Genomic DNA, 22,736 nt, shown 5'->3' with positions numbered 1-22,736 from the left:
ACAGAGCAAGGAAGAAGAAAACCATGGTTATTCTTATGATAACTAACAGTTAAGGAAGAATGAGAAGCTAGTTGTGGGAAATGATGAAGAACTCGGAAAGGATCTGATTCAGCAATGGCACGATCTTCCTATAGGAGGTCACTCAGGTATCAATAACACTTACAGAAAACTAGCATCACTATTTTATTGGAAGGCATTAAAAGAGGATGTTATTACACATGTCAAAGAATGTGTTTTCTGTCAAAAGAGCAAATATGATAGTTCTCCTTACCCTGGTCTACTCCAACCCCTGGCAGTTCCTAGCACTGCTTGGTCAAGTATTAGCATGGATTTTATGGAGGGACTGCCTAAGTCCAAAGGCAAATCAGTAATTTGGGTAGTGGTGGATAGGTTAACCAAGTATGCCCATTTTGTGGGAGTCTCTCACCCCTATACAGCTGCAGACATAGCTCAACTGTTCCCGGATAATGTCTACAAACTACATGGTATGCCTGAGAATATAGTTAATGATAGGGATCCAGTGTTTGTCAGCAAAGTTTGGCAAGAGCTTTTTTCTGCTCATGGAGTTACTTTGAGCACCTTTACTGCTTATCATCCCCAATATGATGGGCAGACTGAGGTTCTCAATAAGTGTTTGGAGACCTACCTAAGATGCTATTGTTCTGATGCTCCACAGGATTGGTACTTGTATCTGCCCCTCGCTGAGTGGTGGTACAATACCACGCACCACTCTGATACCCAAACAACCCCTTATGAAGCTCTTTATGGACAACCTCCTCCTATACATTTACCTTATCTCCCTCGAGATGTTGATGAACAAGTAGACAGGAGCCTTATAACCAGAGAATTCAAGACACGACTCCTCAAGCACCACCTTAATCGAGCTCAACAAAGGATGATCTCTCAAGCCAACCATCATCGGTCAGATAGGCAGTTCCAAGTGGGTGATTGGGTCTACTTAATGATCCAACCTTACAGGCAATTCACTTTGTCTAATACTCATTTTTCAAAGCTAGTAGCCAAGTACTATGAGCCTTATCAAATCATTCAGAAAATTGGCGCAGTTGTGCCTACAAATTGAGTCTTCCCTCCAACATCACCATATACCCCACCTTCCATGTTTCCCTCCTAAAACCATGCTACATGGTGCCTGACAATATAACTCATCCTACAGTCATGGACATTACCAACCCTTACTGCCCTACTCCTAAATCCATACTCGATAGGAGAATGATAAAAAATGGGAACAAAGTTATAGCCCAAGTTCTTGTACAATGGGAGCAGATGCCTGAAGATCAAACTACCTGGGAGGATTATCATGTCTTGAAGATGAGGTTTCCAGCTTTTCTTCCTTGAGGACAAGGAAGATTTCAAGAAGGGAGAAATGATGCGTACAAAGGAATGGTACCTTCTGCTGCGGAAGCGTACTTAGCCGTTAGAATTAGTTGCAAAGAAGGAGAAGTCTAGTTTTGTCATTAACACTTAAGTCCTAATATTTTTATTTTAAGTTTTTAGTATTACAATCAAGTCCTTGGACATTTAGCTGTCGAGCAAATTTCATCCTCTGCAAATACAGCTATTGGCAGGACAGTTGGGCAGAGGAACCTGTACTATTCCTTGCTCAACACTCTTTTTCTTTTACAGCTTTCATCACCTATATCTATTGTAATAGTTGATAGTGTTTATTAGGAATGAAAACCTTCTAGTTTAATTTAGCTTAGTTTAGCTAGTTTCCTTCTTCTCTTCCAAATATTGCACTGTTCCATTGCAGTTGCATTACCCTCTTCCCAATCTTCTACTTCAAACCTCGCTGGCCGGGAAAGTGGAGTAGTTAGAGGTTTAAGTTTTTGAGATTGATGGATTTTGTTTTCCTTATTTAATTTGGGATCTTTCAGAGAAGGCATAAGAAAAAAATAATTGATACTTGTAGTCACACCCTTTACCTATTTATGGTATTTTTCTTTCTGGTTGCAATTTCAGATTTTCGATTTATAGCCATGGCGATATCCCTTTTTCTATTTGATTTGTGCAAATCATGCCCACAACTTTTATGAAACTATTAATTTTTTGAAAGAGAATCTTCATATTGTTTAGGCAAAAGAAAAATGGTTGTAGATGTGTTATGGTGAGTCTCTCAATTCTACCTAGTGCAATTTATGGTGGGGAAAGAGAAAGAAATCGTAATATTAGAGAGGACGAAGAAGGGGTGACAGAAGCCGAGGGGGAAGGGGTTGATTCTGGGTTCTTTTAAATACAAAATAAGAATAAATGGCATTTATGTGATGTGGACGCTGATGTGTATGGCACATAAGCGCAATTGAGCAACACACATCAATATAATGTTTATTAGTACTCACTTTATTGAGTTAAAGTGTTAAAATGGGAAACTACTAAGTTCATATACCGGGATGGCAAATCGATACAAGTTTAAGTGGCTATGAGGCTATTTTGCTTTTAATATTTTATGATTTGGATTAGATATTATTTGCAGATAACTTTTCCATAACTTATCCAAAGCTTTCTTTCACTGAAACATTTTCACATCGGCGAGAAATATACAAACAGCTTTACTTTATGACCATGTTAGCTTGATAAATTGTTGTTGAAGCAAGGATTATGTTTGCATTTCAACCTTGAAATTCATTTCCTTTTATGGATTATCCAATTTATCCACTATGTTACTGAAATGGGATAATTTTTAAAATTTAACTTTTTTGCTACTAGTACAATTTAATTATATAGCATTAAGAATTTGAGCGTACACAAGTACACACAATTTCATAAATCTTATAAGATTTATCAAATATTCAAATATAACAAGAGGTTTTTCTTTGTACGTCGTCGTTTTACTCCTTTTTAAATCTTCTGTTTTCCGACATTCAGAGGGACTTGCTTTCGGGGGACCGATAAAAACACAAGTTCAGTTATATACATTCAGTTTCTCTCTACAATGGCACGCAAGTCTGATAAATTCTTGGAGCTATATGGTAAAATTCTCAGTTCCAATCCCAATAATTATTTTTTCGTTTTGTGTTGAACTTGTAATATATTCTTGAAATCAAGTGGTAAGCCTATTGAAAGGATCTTCTTTATAGGCTACGATTTGGTATTGGGATCAATTGCTGCATTCTACGTGTTCACGGTACCTTACACTAAGGTTGAAGAAAGTTTCAATGTCCAGGTACTACTTTTTTAGTCCCTATTCATTTACCGGCGATTCATATTATTTAGATGGATTGGATTACTGCTATTTCTCTTTAGAATCACAAGATTGCAGATTTTGGTAAATTCCTTGTGTATTAAGGCTAGAAATAAATAGTATATAGTATAGTTTTAAGGCTATCTTATATCTAGAACTGCAAAAATTTGCAGGCTGTATTTAATTCTTTTCTTCACTGTGCGTTGCTGACTATGCTCCCCTATTTTGTTTTCTTTTTTCTGCCGAAAAATGTGGTGTTAACATTTTCTCCTTCTTTGATTAGGCTATGCATGATATTTTGTACCACAGGCATCAGATAGAGAAGGTAATGGTCTTCTATTTTCCTATTTCCCCCCCTAAATTTTATCGCTCACACTTTTGGTGAATTTCATATAACGGAGTATACTCAGCGGGTTTTACTTCTTTTTTTTTCCCCAATCTTTGTTCTGCAACCTTAGTACGATCATCTGGAGTTCCCTGGAGTTGTGCCTCGCACATTTGTCGGCAAGTTTTCTACTTCAGCTAAGCTTATCAAGATATTGTGGTTCTTATTTTTACCATGTGATGATTTGGCATGAATGTCCAATTTGAATAGTTATCGAAAAAGAAAAAAAGATGGCCAACTTGAATTGTCAAATTACTGCAAAAGAGTTTTAGCTTGTTGCTTGTAGATGATCCTAATGTATTGCTAGATTAGAGATGATAAGTAACACTTTAAGCTTTTAGAGTGTCTCGTTGTTAAACACTTTATCTAGCCTGTTCAAGTCCTCCTATCAGTCACACACTTGTGCAGATATTGTATGTGTTTTCTTTTGATCTAGAAGATCCCACACCAGTCCTCACCTCATGAGCTAGCTTTTGGGCTGAGTTAGACCCAAGGTCCATTTTCTTACACATATAATTGCATGTTGCCCTGTCAAGAAAAATAAGAAGAAAAGAACAGGAGCTGGTCCTTTTATTCCCTTGCTTGGGTAGTAGATGAATTTGGATAAACTCAAGGGGCAATAGATGAGGCAAAAGATTTATCTATCCGAAGGAATATGTATAAAAAACATCGGGTGTGTAGTCTTAGATTCATGATTTATATTTCTAATACCATTTTAGTCAGATAAATCACTATCCAGTCTTCAGTTCTATTTGTGCACATTGTCTCCAAAATTTAACTTCTTTTTCTGCAAACTCCATCTACATTGCAGGGGCTTTTCTTGTATCTATTTTGGCATCTCCAGTTGTTCTCTTGATGAATTTGCTACACTTGCCAAAGCTGTATAGTCTCTATGCAGGTATGGTATTGTGAGGGTATATTTGTGTGGTTCGAGATTATAATTGAAGCTTAAATCTAATTTGAAGGTGTCTGGTAGTCTAAAACATGATGAGGTTTGACTCGTCGAAGCGTGAGTTTTACGTATGAACTTTTGACCCACGACTGTTGCCGTGAATGTCTTTTTCATCACTTGAAAGTCAAAAACATCTCTGTTTAAACTTGGCATACGTTAAAAACAGAAGAAATTTCACATTACATCCTACAAATTTTCAATAACATATTAGTCATCTCCAACTCATAGTCACATTGCCTTGGTTTGGATGCCAAACATAAAAATATGTTGCAATCTTATGCTTTACCATCTTCTAAGATTTCACCTTTTACACAACGTAGCTTACTCGTAGCAATTTACCGGTTACGAGTACAAGTTAGCAGGGGTGTTGCTTTGTGGGAGGAGGTTGGTGATATAAGCTGAAACTGTGAATAATGAACCATAGTTATTTGAAAAGCTCGAGTTGATGCTAAAGTAATTAGCTGCTTATTGTTAAATTAAATGGTTCTCGTGTAGTCATACTTTGATACAAGTAGAAAATGTCAAGTTTAATGAATGACTTTGTTAGGGGAAGAAAGCACTCATAACCTAAGAAATGAGATCACTAATGCGTTTAAGCTAAAATGATAACAGTGAGTTGAGTTATTACTGGTACTTAATCTACTAAATTCCAATAAATAGGCACGCGTATATTCATTTTTCCGGCACTTGATACACAATTGTCATATGATTTGAACATGTTACATCGTTAGTGAAAATTCTGGTAGAAGTTTTAAAATGGAACATAGCTTGCACAAGTCTTGGCTACTGTAAAGTGATCTCACGTCTGCTTTGCTTTCTTGGCTTCATATGAACAATGAAACACAGTAAATAATTAGTATGACATGTTTTCAGTTTAAAGCGAATTTTACAACGTTTAAGCTGGAAAGAGACACTTCCTTATGAACATTGAATTGTGGTAATTCTCTATGAGTGCTTTGTTTTATTTGACCATTAAATTTTGTTTATAGCGAGCCTAAAAACATCTGACATGTTATTCCTTAATCTGCTGTGTAATTTTCGTAGTGACTGACTTCCGAGTTTGTTTGTGTAGTACGACTGGTATTGGGTGGTATCGTGCTGTCTACGTTGCGATTTTTCCGCATTCAGGTATCCGATTATATACAAAGAATATAGTGAATGCTTTTCTATTGGAAATCTATCCATCAACTTTGACATGTTCTCAGATGGGTGTTGGACTGAAGTATTTTTGGTCTCTTATGAATCTTGCATTTTTTTTCGATAAGTATGAAATTTCATTAAACTGCACCAGGAAAGTGCGGAAATATCTACCGCAAAAGGGATCTTAGCTCCCCTCTAGAACATTAGGGAATCTATGAAATCCAGAAAAGTGTCAGCATCATTTGCAAAAGTGCACAATAGATTCAGAGTCTCTACAGTATCTAATATGTATGTCCAGTATCCATCTGATCAAATTTAGAGATATTTCTTGTATTTCTTTTTTCCAGCATTATTTAATTTTGTTTAAGTTTTTATTCTATGTTCCGTTTTATATAGCACTATCACTATCTGGGGAGTTAAACAATTTTTCATACATCTTTAGTATATTTCGAACTCGGTGTCTGCGATGGTGGAAGGTACCCAGTATCAGGTGGAATAGTCAAGGTGTGCACATGTTGGTCCGGACATTACTGTCATAAAACAAATTGTGACATAATACTTGTTATTTAGTTTCAGAATATGTAATTTCTTTTGAAAAGGGAATCATGTTTTAATTGAGAAATTGAGTGGTTTGGCTCCCGTACTCTGGACCTTGCCCCTTTTTTGAGCTGGAGGAGTAAAAGGTGCCAGCTAATGATGTGATGTTAAATTGGTTCTGCAGATCAAGAAGAAGTTTGGATCTCAAGTTGAAGCATTCTTTGTTATCCTGACAGCATTACAGTTTCATTTACTGTTCTATTGCACTCGTCCTCTTCCAAATATACTGGCATTTGCTTTAGGTCAGTATTGGTAAATTCATACTTTTTCATTACTAAATTAGCTTACTATTTCTCCATTCGAATTGAATGTTAATCTTTCTTTTTGATCAATCCCAAAATTATGCCCATACTTCCTGAGAAGCAAGCTAGTAAGCTAATGCTAGATAATAGAAAAAGTTAGACGGGACCTAATTCTAGGATTTTTTTATAACCTTTCCCCTTCAGTCTGTAAGGCCCATGTGTTCCTCTATTAGTACGAAAGAATCCACAAAATTAACTCTGCGCTTAACAATTGTGCAAAATAAGGCCATGCTTGGCCTCTTTGTAAGGCACGTTAGGAATGGATGCGCTTAGTGCCCTAATCGCAACAGTGCCTTCGCAACAGTGCTTCCTATGGCCGAGCCTCTTCCATCTCTTCTTCTTCCTAATTTTCCACCACACCCATCAAGAGCCAAGCTCCCCGCGTCCAAACTCCAGTAAATTTCTCCGGCAACTGAGCTCTCATGCGCCCTCACGCGCCGCCAACTCGCTTGTCTTTCCGGCGAGATTTCAGCCACGCGCCGGCGCGTGTGGCCTTTTCCGGCGACTTTTCAAATTTTTTTCTTCAGACAGCCTCTTCTCGAGGCATTTCCGAGCCATCCCGTGCCAGTTTCACCAAATTCCGACGACTTTTTCTTTTTCCGGCCTTTAAAACCCAGTTTCTGACGATTGTTTCCTTTGTTCAGTACAAGAAAACCTTCCTCCCTTCATATATACTGTTTTCACCCACTGTGAATACTGTTATCCCAACTATTGAGGCTTTTTCCTGCCAGTTTTTCCGGGACAGCCGCATTTAGAATATGATGGATTGTACAGAGATAAGCCCTTTTTTCTCTCTAGAATCTAGAAAACTGGAAAACATGTCTTTTATGAAAGCTGTCTCTTGGCCAGCCCTAGAACTTGGGGGAAGATGCCATCGAAAATTCGACGTAGGACAGGAGCCGCACTTCACGCTGTCCGAGGAGCACACCCTCAGGCGCAAGGGTTTCTTGGAATCTAGTCTCATTGGGTCTTTCTCCAAATGGGTTGGTTCTCCGGAGGCTGTTAGGAACTGGGCAGCAGAGGCATGGAACGTCAAGGACGGGCTGAAAATATCGCAATTGGGGGACACTCAATATCTCTTTCATTTTGTTGACAAGTCTCAACCTTCGGAAATTCTTGTCAGAGGAAACAGGTGGTTCGATGGGAACTTTTTAAATCTAGACAGATGGGTGGAGCATGATGGGTGTCTTGACCCTCGCTTCACTGGCGAAACATTGGTGGTCAACACTGTGGTGGAAGATGGCTACTTGAGTTATAGGGTTTGGTTGAGCCTTGAATTCGCCCTATCTTTATGCCTGTGATAGCGACGGAAGAAAAGGGAAGGTCAGATAGAAGGGAGGGGAGGGGAAATCAGTCTCTGAGGGGAATGGAGGGTTCACCGGATCACTGGATTAAGCCGGAATCAAACGTTAGATCGAGAAGAGACGGGAGGTTTGAAATTGGGGGAGGAAGACAAAATTTTAACAGGAGGAGAAGACGTGAATGGGTCAGTGAGGCGGGCTGGAAAGGCAGAATGGGACGGTCCTCTTCTACTTATCATAGGGCCGGGCATGCTTTCAGCAAGTATAGGCCTGGGCCTCCTCACATGGGCCCAACAACTTTCCCCAATTCCATTAGAATTGATCCTAAGGGGCCCAGTTTATTTCAAGCTGCGCATGATAAGGCTCCTAAGCATATGGGAACAGTCGTTCCTCCTTCCTCTGGCCAAGGTGCTTTACACAGTGGCACTCCTTCACCGAGCTCTAGTGACATGTGCCCCTCTACGATGGTCGCTGCTGCAGGGGCAGAACCGGCTAAGGATGGTGCTGTTAATCCACGGCACCCCGCCTCTGATGCACCCGGTTCCATCAACCCCTCACCTGCTCCTGGGCTTAGTTGTGCTGAGGCCACACTTAAAGCTTCTTCTTCTTCTAGGGAGATTGTTGAGCATGCCCCAATTGATGTTAGTGTCGGACCAGTATTTTCAGTTAATATGCCGCCAAGGGTTCCGTGCTCTCTTCCGCCATGCTACCCTACTGAAGGGGGCGAGTGTGTGACAAAGAGAAAGGGACCTCGGCTAGGAGGGGTGGGGAAATGGGGGCTATTGTTGCTTATGGAAGTTAAGATCCTTTCATGGAATGTGAGGGGGATGAATGATCCAAACAAAAGGGTCATCATCAAAGTGGGAGTTAGGGAGTGGGGTGCCAACCTAGTTTGTTTTCAGGAGACCAAAATGGAAGTTTTGTCGGATGCGATCGTGAGAAGTGTCTGGGGAAGTAGCTGGGTGAAATATGACTGGATCCCAGCAGTGGGAAGTGCCAGGGGCATCCTACTTATGTGGGATGATAGAAGCTTGGAGGTAAAGGAGATTAGGAAGAGAGTTTTCTCTTTGGCAGCTCTCGTCAAAGATAGAGTGAGTGGGGTGGAGTGGGGATTTTCGGGAGTGTATGGGCCGGTAGGGGAAGGGTCCAATGTGTCTTTTTGGGAGGAACTGGCCAATATTATGGGGAATGGGACATTCCATGGGTTCTAGGGGGAGACTTTAACACTATTAGATTCCCGGAGGAGAGATTAAGGGGTAATGTGATTTCGAGGGCCATGGAAGAGTTTTCTGACTTCATCAATGATCACTTTCTCATTGACCTTCCTCTGTCAGGGGAAAGGTTTACTTGGGCCAGGGCGGAGGATTCCAACTCAAGGTCTAGAATTGATAGATTCCTGACATCTCCCTCATGGGATGAGCTGGTGCCGAATGTGCTGCAGATTCCTTTACCTAGGCTGACTTCAGATCATTTGCCTATTTTGCTAGATGGATGCAGAGGGATGGGGGTGCGTGCTCCCTTCCGATTCGAAAACATGTGGTTGAAAGTGCCAGGATTCTGTGACAAGGTGAAAGAATGGTGGACAAGCTATGGGGTATCAGGGACACCTTCATACCGTCTTTCGAAGAAACTCAAATTGCTCAAGGGAGATATTATTAGGTAGAATAAGGAGGTTTTTGGGAGGGTAGAGGTTAAAATGAGGGAGCTTATGCATGAATTGGGGGATTTAGAAAGAGGGGAAGGGGCGGGGAGTTAGACGAATCTGAGAAAGAGAGATTGGGGGAGGTTAAGAGGGAAATAGTCGAGTTAGCAATAGCTCAGGAGACTAGTTGGCGGCAAAAATCGAGGGCGCTCTGGCTAAAGGAGGGAGATTCGAATACCAAGTATTTCCATAGGGTGGCGGTCGCAAATCGAAGGAGAAACTTCATAGAGTCCTTAGTCGTGGATGGGGTGAGGATTGAGGGAGAGAAGGGAGGTAAAAGGGGCGATAGCGGGGTTTTATGAGAACTTATATAAAGAGGAAGTTAGTTGGAGGCCGACTTTGGGGGGAATAGAGTTCAACCATATAGGGGAGGGAGACGGCGACTGGCTAGAAAGGGTTTTCGAGGAGGAGGCGGTGCACGAGGCTGTGTCGTGTTGTGCTGGTGATAAGGCCCTCGGGCCTGATGGTTTCTCCTTGGCTTTCTTTCAGCTCTTTTGGGACACCATCAAGGAGGAGTTGATGGAAGCCATTGAATACTTCCATGCGAATGGTGTTTTCGAGAGAAGTATCAATGCTTCCTTTATTACTATTGTGCCTAAGAAAGAAGGTGCATCTTGTATCAGAGACTACATGCCTATCAGTCTAGTGGGGAGCATTTACAAGATTATTTCTAAAGTGCTTTCCAACAGACTTAAAAAGGTTCTTGACATGACTGTTTCGTCCTCCCAGAATGCGTTTGTGGAAGGTAGGCAGATCCTGAATGCTGCCTTGGTGGCAAATGAACTTGTAGATTCCAGAAGGAAAAATAGAGAACCCGGCTTACTATGCAAGTTAGATCTTGAGAAGGCTTTCGACCATGTCAATTGGAAGTTCCTGGACTTCATTATGATGCGGATGGGGTTTGGGGAAAGATGGAGGGGATGGATAAAGTTCTGCATTTCCTCAGTCAGATTCTCTGTCCTGGTTAATGGTAGCCCGTGTGGTTTCTTTGGCAGCTCCAGGGGTCTCAGGCAAGGTGACCCCCTATCCCCCATGTTATTCATTCTAGTGATGGATGCTCTGAGCAAAATGATGGATCGTGCGGCGGGCGGAGGTTTCTTGAGAGGATTCTCAGCTCCGATTGGGGTGCTCAGTGCCCGAAGAGTCTCACATTTGCTTTTTGCGGATGACACACTGGTTTTCTGTGATGCCGATATGGATCAATTGACCTACCTGAAGCAGGTCCTGCAGTGGTTTCAGTTAGTTTCAGGACTCAAAATCAACATCGGCAAGTGTGAGATTTTCCCGGTAGGTGAGGTTACTAATATTGATGCCTTGTCTGGTGTTCTCAGATGCAAGGTGGGCTCCCTTCCCACTACTTACCTGGGTCTCCCTTTGGGCGCTTCATATAAGGATACTACGGTTTGGAATCCAGTGATCGAGCGGGTTGAAAAAAGATTAGCAGGGTGGCAGAAACGGTATTTGTCAAAAGGAGGTAAGGAAGTGCTTATCTAAAGCACTTTATCGAGTATGCCCACCTATTACTTATCCCTGTTGCAGGCACCGATGAGCATCACAAAAAAACTGGAGCGACTTCAAAGGAACTTTCTGTGGGATGCAGCGGATGGAACTAGAAAGTTTCATCTAGTAAATTGGCAGACAGTCACTTCCCCAAAAAAGTGGGGTGGACTTGGAGTGAAAGATCTTAGGGTATTTAACAGAGCTTTAATGGGAAAGTGGATGTGGAGATTCGGGGTAGAAGAGCATGCTCTATGGAGGGAGATCATAGTAGAATAGTACGAAACGGGAGGGGGTTGGAGGACCAAGGCGATCACAACACCTTTCGGGTGTGGCATGTGGAGGAGTATCATGAAGAATTGGGAAGCATTCAGTGGCAACATCACTTACAGGGTGGGGGATGGAAGGAGAATCAGCTTTTGGAATCATAGGTGGTGTGGAGAGGATACTCTGAGGGTCTCCTTCCCCGACGTCTTCAGAGTTTCAAACCAGAAGGAACTGATGGTCCAACAGATTCGCAAGGAGCATGAAGGGGGTAGTATGGGACCTCTCATTCAGGAGGAACATGCAAGATTGGGAGATTGCGGAGCTTCAAGTCTTGTTGGCACTGCTATACGGGCAAGACATGCTCCAGCCATCCTGCGACTATTGGAGATGGGGCTTGCGTGGCGATGGTTTGTTCACCGTAAAGTCCTTTTACCAGAGTATGTTGGTGAGAGAGGAGACCACTTTTCCATACTCCTCGATCTGGATTCCTAGGGCGCCCACGAAGGTGTGTTTTTTTGCATGGCTAGCGGCAAGGGAGTGATCTTGACTGATGAAAATCTCCGAAAGAGGGGAATTACACTTGTTAGTTGGTGCTACATGTGTAAAAGCTCTGGGGAAGAAGTTGATCACCTTATGTTGCATTGCCCTGTGTCCTCTGCATTGTGGAGGTCAATCCTGAATCTTTTTGGTGTTCAATGGGTGATGCCAAGCACTGTAAAGGAAATGTTATATAGTTGGGGCGGTTTTCGTAGAAGAAGAAAGCAAAAGGCGTGGAAATTCGCCCCGTTAGCTCTCATGTGGGTAGTATGGGGGGAGAGAAATAGGAGAGCTTTTGAGGAGATTGAGTCTCCTTTTTCACATCTTAAGAATAGTCTTTTATCTTTGATCGCTTTTTAGTGCACTCATTTAGCCCCTACTTGTATAGAAGATGGGGCGTCTTTTGTAGAGAATCATGTTCTGATGTAAATTCTCTACGTCTTTGGTATACTTCGTGTACACGGGAGTTCTCTCCCTTTTGATTAATACAATTTACCTTATAAAAAAAAAAAAAAAACTAGGTTTTAATTAAAAGGTCTTGATCTCTCCCTTGAAAAGTGTCCTACCGTTCTCTGCCCTTCATCACTTGTAGGCTGATGATGATCTCAAGCTGGATCTGAAAATCCACTTGAAATGCAGTAGTCTTGCTGGAAGTAGAGAACACCCATGTTCGTCAAATTATGAATGTGACAACTCTATAATCTCACAAAAACTTAAAAAAAATGAAGAAAAAAGTTTCTGGGTAGTATTATATTTCCCTCTAAAGCCACAAACCAGAAAGGATAATTGGGGCACCAGGAGATTTCTAATGGTAAGGTAGCGGCAACTTAACTATACAGTGGCTTGCAGAGTTTATACTCCCAAGCATTGTATTACACTTTATGAAACAAGGTTCTATTTGTTCCATAATATTTCTTGTTGATATCTTGCCTAATGTTTGTGGTGTCTCGCGCAAAATGGATCATACCACATGCTATTACTGTATCATCTTTTCTTCTGATTAAAGCTAGCAGTTTAGTTGTGCAAGTTTGTTAATAAATGAATTCAAAAACCTTAATCTCTTGTACATAGTCACTTCACACTCTATGCAATTTGCCAGTCTCAGTTATTTCATCTCTTAACAGGGAAAATTTAAGCATTGATTGCACAATTTGTTTTGTTTTTCTAGTGAATTTGGCATATGGTTATTGGTTTAAGGGGAGTCTATATGCAGCATTAAATTGCATGGTAAGTTTGCCTCACCATTTAACCATGAAATCATTTTTATATGACATATTTAACAACGATTAAGTATGATTTCGCTAGAAGCCATGTGTTTGCAGATCTTCAAGTACATGTTTGTAGCAAATAATGTTTCTGTATATTTTCTTTTCTTACGTAATATATGAGCTTCAAGTTTTTCGATGACTAGATATAATTTAGCACAAAAAGCACCATGTAAATAAGCTAGACTACCAGTACAGTTTCTCTGCTTGTTTTCTGCTTTCTACTAGCTTCTTATGCATCACATTTTACATTTGCATTCTAACCTTAGAGCTGCAAGTGATGTAAATGTGCCACCTTCAGTACTTTGTACTGTCATTCTAGGTTTAAGTAACTTATCCATTGTCAGCTATATATTTTGGGAACAGAGAAGTAGAAAAAGGGAACTAGGAAAAGCAGTGAAGTAAAGCCTCCGTCCACATTTTCTAAGTGGTGAGCTTTGTGGCATTTGGTGTGAAAACAAGCTTGTTGTAACCAATGAAAAAAACTATCTATTTGCTAATGCAAATTGTGAATGATCCAAAAATTGAAAAAGTAAAAATAATAAAGGAATTGAAAGATGTATTAGGCACATCTATCGGGGATTAAAATACTTGTGGATTATTATATAAACAATAAGTGTATTCTATTTTCAATTTCTAGGTTTTTGTATCCCCTTTCTAGGCTCTTGTAAATATAGCAATGCTCCCGAATGCTCTTTCCGGTGCAATTTTCTGTGATACCTATTAAAAATATCTTAGAAACCTGCTAGCCGAACCTGAGGAATTGGCCAAGAATGAGTAAGGCCAGGATAATTAGACAATTGATCACGCCCACTACACCCTAAAAAGAATAAGCAGTCGCTACAAATGTAATTTGACTGGTGATTCCGGTGTCAATTCCACAGAGAGCAAGGAATTCTGAGTTAAATAATCAGTTTATCCCTAGTTTCACTAGTCCAAACGGCTGTAATGATTTAAAGATGAGTAATTACTGCGTTGTCAAACAATAATTAAAATTACTATGGCAAATAACAAAATCAGCCATAGAGAATGACTATTTGTAGTTATCACATTAACTGTCTGTTTTCTGGTTCAGGTGTTTGCAACATTAGTCTTCAGATGCGACATGCTTCTGCTCATTGCTCCTTTAGGTTTGGAGCTCTTGCTGGTGAGCTGGACGATTGTCTACTTAAGACTCGTTACTTGCTCTTTTGAGTTTTATTTTTCATTTCCCTTTGGAGCACCACCCGAAATGGTAGGTTGGGTGGAGGAATTGGATCATCACCTGAACTTAGTCTTGATAGGAAGGAATCTTACCATTTGAGCTCACGTGAGTGATGCATAATGTCATGTGTTAATTTAGATATGTATTGTTATTGTCTGCTCAAATTAGTTTCCACAGGATCTGGGTTCTTCCTATGAAGTTTTGTATCACTTTAAAGGAATTTTGACTGCTTTTCTTGTCAATTTAATCTCAAATGTTTTTGTAATAACTTGTAAATATTTCGGTCTCAATTGCTGGCAAAGCTTTCCTCCTCTTTGTTACTGGTCCCTGCTTTTATTAGTCTTTTTCATCTCCCGCATTGAGAATTTTGTATAAGACTGATTTGTCCACTTACACCAAGAACATGATGTTTATTTCTTTTCATAGAGTTGCATGCACTTTATGCATTCATGTCAGACCTGACTGCTTTGACAAATTGTTCGTACGGATGAAAGTAACGAACTCAAATGAACTTTGGATGACCAAAAAAAAAAAGAAAGAAAAGGTATCCAACTGAGTACTGCATAACGAAGTGGATAGATTCTTTCAGAGTAAATTTTTGTATGGAATTAGTTTCGTGTCATTGCTTTGTAATTTTTGATAACCTTATACGGTGTATGCTTACTCAGCTTATTCTGCCTAATATGGATATTTATTTCTCACGTGTAGACTAAATCGGTTTCTTTCTGGAAAGCACTGACGTCCTGCTTAGCTGCTGCTTCCCTCTCTATAGGTTCGTGAACTACAATATTTAAGGAATCTCAGTTATTTGGTGAAGTAACTTGTGTAATGGCCAAGTTTATCTGCTATATAGTTTATCAGAAAAAAAAGAAGAAATAAATCTTTGAAATAAGGATGTCATGTTATCTGTAAGTTTGAAACAATAATTTGACTATATTACAGGCCTTACTGTTCTTGTTGATTCAGTCATTTGGAGAAGGTTGTTGTGGCCTGAACTAGAAGTTTTCTGGTTCAACTCTGTTTTGAACCGGAGTTCTGAATGGGGCGTATCCTGCATTGGTAAATGTAATTAAGCATTTAGTTTCTATGTACTTCCAAGGTGTTCTACCTGGATAACTCATGGTCATAGTATCTGCCGGCACAAGTATGTGTTTTTTCTCTTCTCAGTAAAGGAAATCTTGATATACATACAGCTTTGCATGTTCTGGCTAAAGGTAGCTGTGAGCATCTCCGGTGAATTCCGTGATTTGCCTTTTTATTTTATATTATTCTGATAGATTTGATTTATTCCTGAAGCTTTTATTTGTAGGCAGCCTTTTTTATTTGATTATGCCATTGATGTTAACTTTCGAGTAGAACTCCTTTAACTAGACTTTTTGTTAACAAAGGTTTCCATATCTTTTGGTGTTCCTTAATAAATGTGAACAGACACATCCTTTCCACTGGTATTTCACATCAGCTCTTCCCCGCTCACTGCTTGCAGCATACCCACTTTTTTTGGTATATATGTTTTTCATGCAACAATTTCAGCTTATGCATGCCAGTTATAAAAATGGTGGGATTTGTCAGGACCATCATTCTATAAATCGTTAAAAAGATAGTCAGAGGTATCTGAGAAGCAGCAATTGAGGCCTAAATCCTCTTAAGAATGCAATGATAAAGTTAGCCCCATTAAATGAAGTTGGAAGTAGTCATAGCTCAATAGTTCCTGAAACTTTTGAGTAAAAAGCAGTCTGAAGAGAACCTTTTTCATTTGTCCTCAGAAATTTTTAGCATGTAAGGATTGCCACTAATATAGGGAAATGACCTCTTGCTTCACGTAAAAGCAACAGGCAGGTAACCGACGTGCTGTTGCATTTCTAGACAGTGCTAACTGCAAACTGTGCATTCCATTAATATTTTGCAAGTAGTAATGCTACTTCGCTATTCAAAGACTGAGGTATCAATTATTTCACTTGGTCCAGTTGATTCTTTTCTCGAATTTGATATTACTTTTTTCCAGTTTGGGGTTTTACTGGACAGAAGGGTTTTCTTCTACATCCTTCCAGTTCTCTCGTTTGTTGTACTGTACTCGAAGCTTCCGCACAAGGTATAGCTTAGTAGCTCTGTGCTTGAGTTGTATAGTTGATGTTAATGTTGTGGTAATTTGCTCATTTGATATCGTCAATGCTGCAGGAGCTCCGCTTCGTAATTAGTTCCATTCCCATCTTCAACTTCGCAGCAGCTGTTGCAGCTAGCAGAGTGTATGTTACTTCTTATGCTTAGCATGATCTAATTTTTACTGGGTTCCAAAAGACATTTTTATACGAGTAAATACATGTGTAGTCGCTCTTTTTAGAGTAGCATATGGCTGGTCCTCTGTGAATCTATTTCAACCATAAATGATTGGCATTGTAAAGTACTGAAGAGTGGTTACACATTCAGAACTTTGAACTTCCTCCTAATAGCATTTCCTAGTTGCACTCTGAAGTGGAGATCTGGGATTCGTTTAAGCAATCAATCAACCTGTATATGCCACCATTATGTGTCATTGATGTTAGATATCATGTATTGTTGACATTATCTAGGGAATTCTTTCTCATGGTGCTTCAGTCTTTGCCTGAGCTTTTAGTATGCTGTTGTAGCATTGGACTGGATGCAGCTAGTCAACGTGATAGGTCCTCCAACCCCCCCCCCCCCCCCCCAAGAACCCAAAACCCAAGTTGACTAATACCAAAGAAAAGAAGTTTTGTCTTTTTGAATCTCTCCAATATTGCATAAGGTTTTTTATTATTTGTGTTCTTATTCTGTTGCATTATTTCAACTTTATACAGGTATAATAACAGGAAAAAGAGTTTCTGGAAGTTTCTGTACATTGCTATGTTGGGATTAATGCTTGGCAGGTATGGTGGGACTGACTTGCTCGTACTGCAGATTGAATTATTTGGGTGTATTCTGACACATTTTTTACTTTTTAGTCTAGCCTGCACAGCAGTTTTTTTCATGGCATCATACGAAAACTATCCTAGTGGTTATGCTCTAAAACCTCTGCATAGGATAGGTGAGCACTCTCTCTATGTTTTATTCACATTTTTTTGAGATTGACATGAGCCATGGACTGCTTGATCCTCTTGTACTTGTGAGATTCAAATCACTAAAAATCACAAACTAATGTCTTGGTTTTTTCCCTCTTCCTTTTCATTTGTTTAACTACATTCATTTATTAGAAAAAAGAAAAGAAAAGAGTGGAGGTGGGCTAGTCCCTGAAAATGCCCGGTACCTTAGTGTTGGGGACAAGTAAGATAGCAATGTACAACATAAAGGTACTCATTTAAATATCTTCACATGATTATATATGCTCACGGTGTTCTTGAGGATTGAAGAAATGTGGTCCTTTCTTAATGCAAATAACTGTTTCTTTACTGGTTTCTTTCCCTAACAGCCTTTAAATCTGAACAAGAGGTCTTGGTGTTGCATAATTAATCTGGAGGCGCTAATTTTTACTAATTTATTAGTTCTCAAGCAGTTATTTGGGATTCTATTAATAGTTAGGTAATTTTTGTAACTTGCCAGTGTTCCTGCAATGTGCTGAATATTTGGAAATTCACAGGTTTATTTAACTTTAGTTCTGTAACTACAATTCCTTAGGTGTAGTATCTGGATAAGCTAGTTAAAAGTTGCGCTTTTGGCTCACTCCTGGATTAGGAGAAGGCCTTAATTCTGTTCTTAATGAGCAAAATTCTTAGGTATAAAGCAGTAAGGTATAAGGTAAATCTAACAAAACAAAAAACTGATTGGAGCAATGACATTAACAACTTCCATGCAGAGTAAGCAGTCTGGCACTTACAATTATGTGGATATTCTGTTGTATCGAAGTAGTTATGCTATAATGTGGTTTTCTACATTATTTAAAGGTTTCCTCTTTTTATCTTTTCTATTTATGTACCCCATCAGAAGGTTAAATTTTTTATGTACCTCTATTAGTTACTACTCCCTCCGTTTCAAATGATATGACACACTTTCCTTTTAGTACGTTTCAAAAAGAATGACACATTTCTATATTTTAGAAACAATTTAACTTTAAACTTTTTATTTTATCCATGTTACCCTTAATGAGAAGCTATTATAGACACATAAATGTTGTGGCCGTACAAAGCTTTTACCCTTTAAGCTTTTAGGACCACAAGTTTCAAAATTCTTTTTTTCTCCTTAAACTCCGCACCGAATCAAACTACGTCACATAAATTGAAACAGAGGGATTATTACTTAACTCGTTTTACTTTATGATTTTCTCCTAACTTTTATGTTTTGTTTGCTTAAAATGTGAATCTTCGTCTAGGTGGTATAACAAAGAATTCGGATGAACTCTGGGTTCATATTGACACTTTTTCAGCGATGAATGGAATATCCCGATTTTGTGAAGATAATTATCCTTGGAGGTATGCTTGATCATCTTGATGCAATTCACTTAGTGGTCTTTTCTGGGATGAGATCTCATTTGAAGAAATCCTTTGTAGGAACTCCTTTCCCTAAACTCTTTACTAATGCATACTTATATCTGTTGAAACCTCGAGAAAAGACACTTAACAATTCAATATCTTACTAGAAAAGCTACCCTAGATAGCTGTCTGAAAGTCCTTTTGAGTACCTGGGCTTTCTGAAAAGTTCAATCTTTTAAAATTGCTTCCCTAGCCTAAACCATAAGTCTTATCCCTTTTGATTAGAACCGGAAAAAAGAAAAAATTGGAACATTTTTACTAAAGAAGAATTATAGAATTTTGGAATTGGATGGTTTCCTCCTTCACTGATACTCTTTCAGTCCCAATTTATGTAACACTCTTTCCTTTTTAGTCGGTCCCAAAAAAAATGATACCTTTTTATATTTAGTAAATAACTTAACTTTAAACTTCTCATTTTACCCTTAATGTAATGATTTATAGTCACAAAATATTATGGCTTGTTTTAGACCACAAGTTTCAAAAGTCTTTCTTTCATTCTTAAACTCCGTTCCAAGTCAAACACCATCACATAAATTGCGGCGGGGAGGGAGTACGAGGTTTGATATAGTAATTGAGAGTATAGATTTTTGGCTTGCTCAAGGGAAGTAATAGCATTTGCAAGGATTATGGCTGATTGTTTCTATACTTTTAACCTTCAACAATTGTGCATCTTTCAAAGTTTATGTTATTGTTTCTCTTTTTTCTTTCCAACTGCATTTTAACTTCAAGATTTGCTATGTTTTTGGGTTCAGGTACTCTAAAGAAGAAAATATTTTTCTGGAAGACTTTCAGATGAGAAATTTCACATATCTTCTGAAGTGAGTTCTTTGCAGACATTTCCAGTTTTCTCTATATTTTAGAGGCTAAGCCATAACGATCAGTTGTAAGTGGTTTGTTGACATCAGCATGTAGCTTCTAAGTTAATGATTTGAAGTGGTTTTCTAAGTCTAAATAAATACAAATGTAGAGAGCGTGAAAGAGTAAGGTGGTGGTTGGGAAATTAAAGCGTGTTTGATCATCGGGTAGCTTAAGCGCTTTGGTCTTCAGACTCCCCAAACGCTTCCGCTGCATGTTCTATATGTCCGTCAACTTTCTTTGATTGCAGAGCTGAAGTTATTTCCAATAATGCTTGGTATATTCCAGAGTCATGTCACGGAAGACACTTTTGCTTTCAGTGCCACCACTGCCCCTGCTCCCCATTATAGGATACTCATTAACCCATGCATGATTTGCAGAACCTGGGTATTAGGGATTAGTTCTAAATGAACAATGATGACCTTAGCATGACCCAAATGGATGGACCTATCTTTGACCAGTCAACGGGTTTGAAAATGACGTGACAATAGGGATTCAAAGGCTCGTTTTGTGCCTTCTAATATTCTCGCGATTGATTTTTGGCTGTATAAACATAAGAATTTTACTCTATGCCAGTTGCTGAATCATAGTTGTACCTTGTGTCTTGACGTTTCTTTCTATTCTCTTCAGCTTTAAAGGCTTAGGTTTTAAGCACAATCAACCCCCGTTCTTCGCTGGTAGTGTTTTAATTAAATGGATCTTACTTATAGTAAGTACATCAGCCTCATCTCTGCCAATTCTGCTGTTACAGTGAGAATTTTTACATCAAAGGATTCAAATGTCTGATGAGTGTGGATGGCTTTTCTCGGGTTCGTGTACGAATTGGTTTTCCTCCTATATCACTGGTAAGGGTATCTTAGACAATTTCAAATGATTGTTGTAATGTTCTGGGCAGCATCCTTGTTACTTTAACCTGTTTGCATCATGCAGGTAAAGGGACCAAAGGTGTTTATTCATGGTAACATAAGAAACACGGACATCATAAATAGAAGCTGGCCAGGATGTCCGGTTATTCCCTGAAAGCATCCAGTAGTGGGTCAGAAAGTTTTGACGAGGCATAATATCTAGTCTTATCACGATTCCCTTTTGCTGCAAAAACTGAAGGGAGAACGAAGGGTCAGACGTCAGCCGTGCTCGTTACATGTTATGTAATGAAGCTGGAAATTTCAGCTGGTTACTGACATTGGATCATCTTTTGCAGAAAGGTGTGTATTTCTAGGTGGTCACAACAAAATAGTTGACATGTTCAAAGCTTCAGTATTTCTATTTGAGAAAACTTGGGACGTGGATGTAAAATGTGTTATGTCTCTCTGGGAGAAAGTTCAAATTTTCTTATTGCACTCTTTCATTGAAATCCAACAGAGTTAAAACACTCAGAATATTTTTGTCACATTTTGCCACTATATGTGTCACAACTCTGGTATCTCCCAACCTACTAAGCGGGAGAGAAAATCAAATTTTGTTCTTTGTTTCTACAAGAACTTTGAACACCCCCCCCCCGGACAAATCCTCCCCACCCCCAAAGAAAAGGAGTAAGCTTGTGACACGTTCACTAAAAAAGATCCCTTTTCGTAGAATAATTTAGTTAATTATTCTTTTTTTGTATTTACATCCATAGCTTCTCTAATTTGGTGCTTTTCTGATCATATTTATAGGGTTGGATTTTGCTATATTGCCGGAAAATGGTCATATAAGATATACTTAAATAGTTGAGCAACATTATCATCTGTTTAACTTTTGGTCTATTAGCCAAAAGCCTTATTTTTCCTTGACATCTAACGGAGCTCAAATCAAAGGTAAAGTCATGTGACGTGAATTCCCCATTTTACGCCGGGAGAGGGAGACAAAGAGTCTATGTGTGTATACCTAATAAGTGATGATTTTATTGAATGGCCTTACAAGGTATCAAAACAGGTTCAGTCATATTGGTGACAAATAGTATTGCCATCCGAAGTGTGTAGTACGTAGCAATGGGATAAAAGTCATGATATGTGACCAAGTCCATGATTAATTATTCTCGTATTTGATTTTTCAAAGTCTATGCTTAAGTCAGAGAAGAAAATTCATAGTATTGACTTAGACAGCGACTCGTTTCTACTTTATATAATCAACACTCTTAATCTCCATACTCTCACTCACACATTCAATTAACCAATGGAAAGTTATGGTCCAGTGCAAAGGCCATCAGCCACTTCTGCAAATCCTCCTTCCGAAGCCCAACCTGATGAATCAAAAGAAAGCTCAAATCCTGAAAAACACCAACCATTTTCCTTCCAAATTACATGTCCATTTAGTATCCCTTCTACCCCTGAATCAGCTGCAGCGCGAATTATAAGAAACTTAGGCAAATACGGGCTATACTATGCTGAATTTGTGTGGATAGTTCTTTTCATCGCGCTTATTCCTGAACGTAAGGTTTCATTAGTCTATTTAGTTGCCATGAAGGAAGTGACAATCTTGTATTTGTTATTGCTTCGAGCTGTGGCTAATACAGTTCTGTTTCGTTGGCTTTTCGTGTTCGATACTAAGCCTATTGTTCTGCCACTGCTAGCCATTGGCACATGCTTTGCTCTCATTTTTACTCATGCTGGAATCCATCTTTTGATCACTTTGGCTGCAACTCTGCCTATCGTTTTGGCTCATTCAGTTCTGTGGATAGCTGACGATTATGGTCTAAATGAGGAGATTACTCAAGAATCTGTACCCCTTATCTATACTGTGTAAAATAAGGCTAGTTTGCTGATGATTTTCTGAAATAAAACCAAGGGTGTTGAGTTTGTCAAACTTTTATATATTGTATTTCTGTTGTTATATATGTTCCAGAATTTTATGCTACAAACTACAATCCAGGGCTTCAATCAAATGATGAATGTTCAAAAAGAAGCATTTGGAAAAAAAGATATTTTGAAACATAAACACGGTTTTGTTGTGTAATTAATCATCTTTGCTTGAGAAATGGTTGCGTTTCTAGGTCTAGCTTGGACTTAGTCGCCTTCTTGTTGTTTGTCTCATTATACCACTTTTAGTTTCTTTTATTCTGAATGAAAAAATTAAA

General features: G+C 39.1%; 2 protein-coding genes across 3 annotated transcripts; both read left to right on the top strand.

Annotated features, from left to right (window-relative positions):
* Positions 1-2,840: 2,840 nt before the first annotated feature.
* Positions 2,841-20,771, top strand: LOC104098178 (dol-P-Man:Man(7)GlcNAc(2)-PP-Dol alpha-1,6-mannosyltransferase). 2 transcript variants are annotated; one of them, XM_009604847.4, is made up of 20 exons: positions 2,841-2,987; positions 3,096-3,181; positions 3,483-3,524; positions 3,658-3,703; positions 4,396-4,482; positions 5,609-5,664; positions 6,398-6,515; positions 13,048-13,106; positions 14,220-14,291; positions 15,057-15,120; positions 15,291-15,394; positions 15,777-15,848; positions 16,351-16,437; positions 16,524-16,591; positions 17,162-17,230; positions 17,306-17,388; positions 18,667-18,766; positions 19,579-19,644; positions 20,433-20,526; positions 20,612-20,771. In XM_009604847.4, exons 1-20 carry the CDS (start codon positions 2,951-2,953, stop codon positions 20,699-20,701), a joined length of 1,500 nt encoding a protein of 499 aa, XP_009603142.1. In that variant the 5' UTR covers positions 2,841-2,950; the 3' UTR covers positions 20,702-20,771. The 2 variants fall into 2 exon arrangements, with proteins under 2 accessions (XP_009603142.1, XP_009603143.1); XM_009604848.4 differs by lacking the exon at positions 14,220-14,291.
* A 1,064-nt stretch (positions 20,772-21,835) lies between these two features.
* On the top strand, positions 21,836-22,405 carry LOC138898865 (PRA1 family protein E-like). Its single transcript, XM_070184986.1, has one exon. The coding sequence runs from the start codon at positions 21,836-21,838 to the stop codon at positions 22,403-22,405; it is 570 nt and encodes a 189-aa protein (XP_070041087.1).
* The last annotated feature ends 331 nt before the right edge of the window (positions 22,406-22,736 follow it).

This window comes from Nicotiana tomentosiformis, chromosome 1 (assembly GCF_000390325.3).
Source record: "Nicotiana tomentosiformis chromosome 1, ASM39032v3, whole genome shotgun sequence".
Lineage (NCBI taxonomy): Eukaryota > Viridiplantae > Streptophyta > Magnoliopsida > Solanales > Solanaceae > Nicotiana > Nicotiana tomentosiformis.
Note: the sequence above shows the minus strand (reverse complement) of the source record. Positions and strands in the feature narration are given on the sequence as shown.

Bases quoted from the DNA above. Each gene is read 5' to 3' on its own strand.
- LOC104098178 (XM_009604847.4), top strand. From the start codon at position 2,951: ATGGCACGCAAGTCTGATAAATTCTTGGAGCTATATG. The intron at 15,121-15,290 runs GTTCGTGAACTA...ACTATATTACAG, and splicing joins TGCTGCTTCCCTCTCTATAG to GCCTTACTGTTCTTGTTGAT. The intron at 19,645-20,432 runs GTGAGTTCTTTG...CTGCTGTTACAG, and splicing joins AATTTCACATATCTTCTGAA to TGAGAATTTTTACATCAAAG.
- LOC138898865 (XM_070184986.1), top strand. From the start codon at position 21,836: ATGGAAAGTTATGGTCCAGTGCAAAGGCCATCAGCCACTTCTGCAAAT.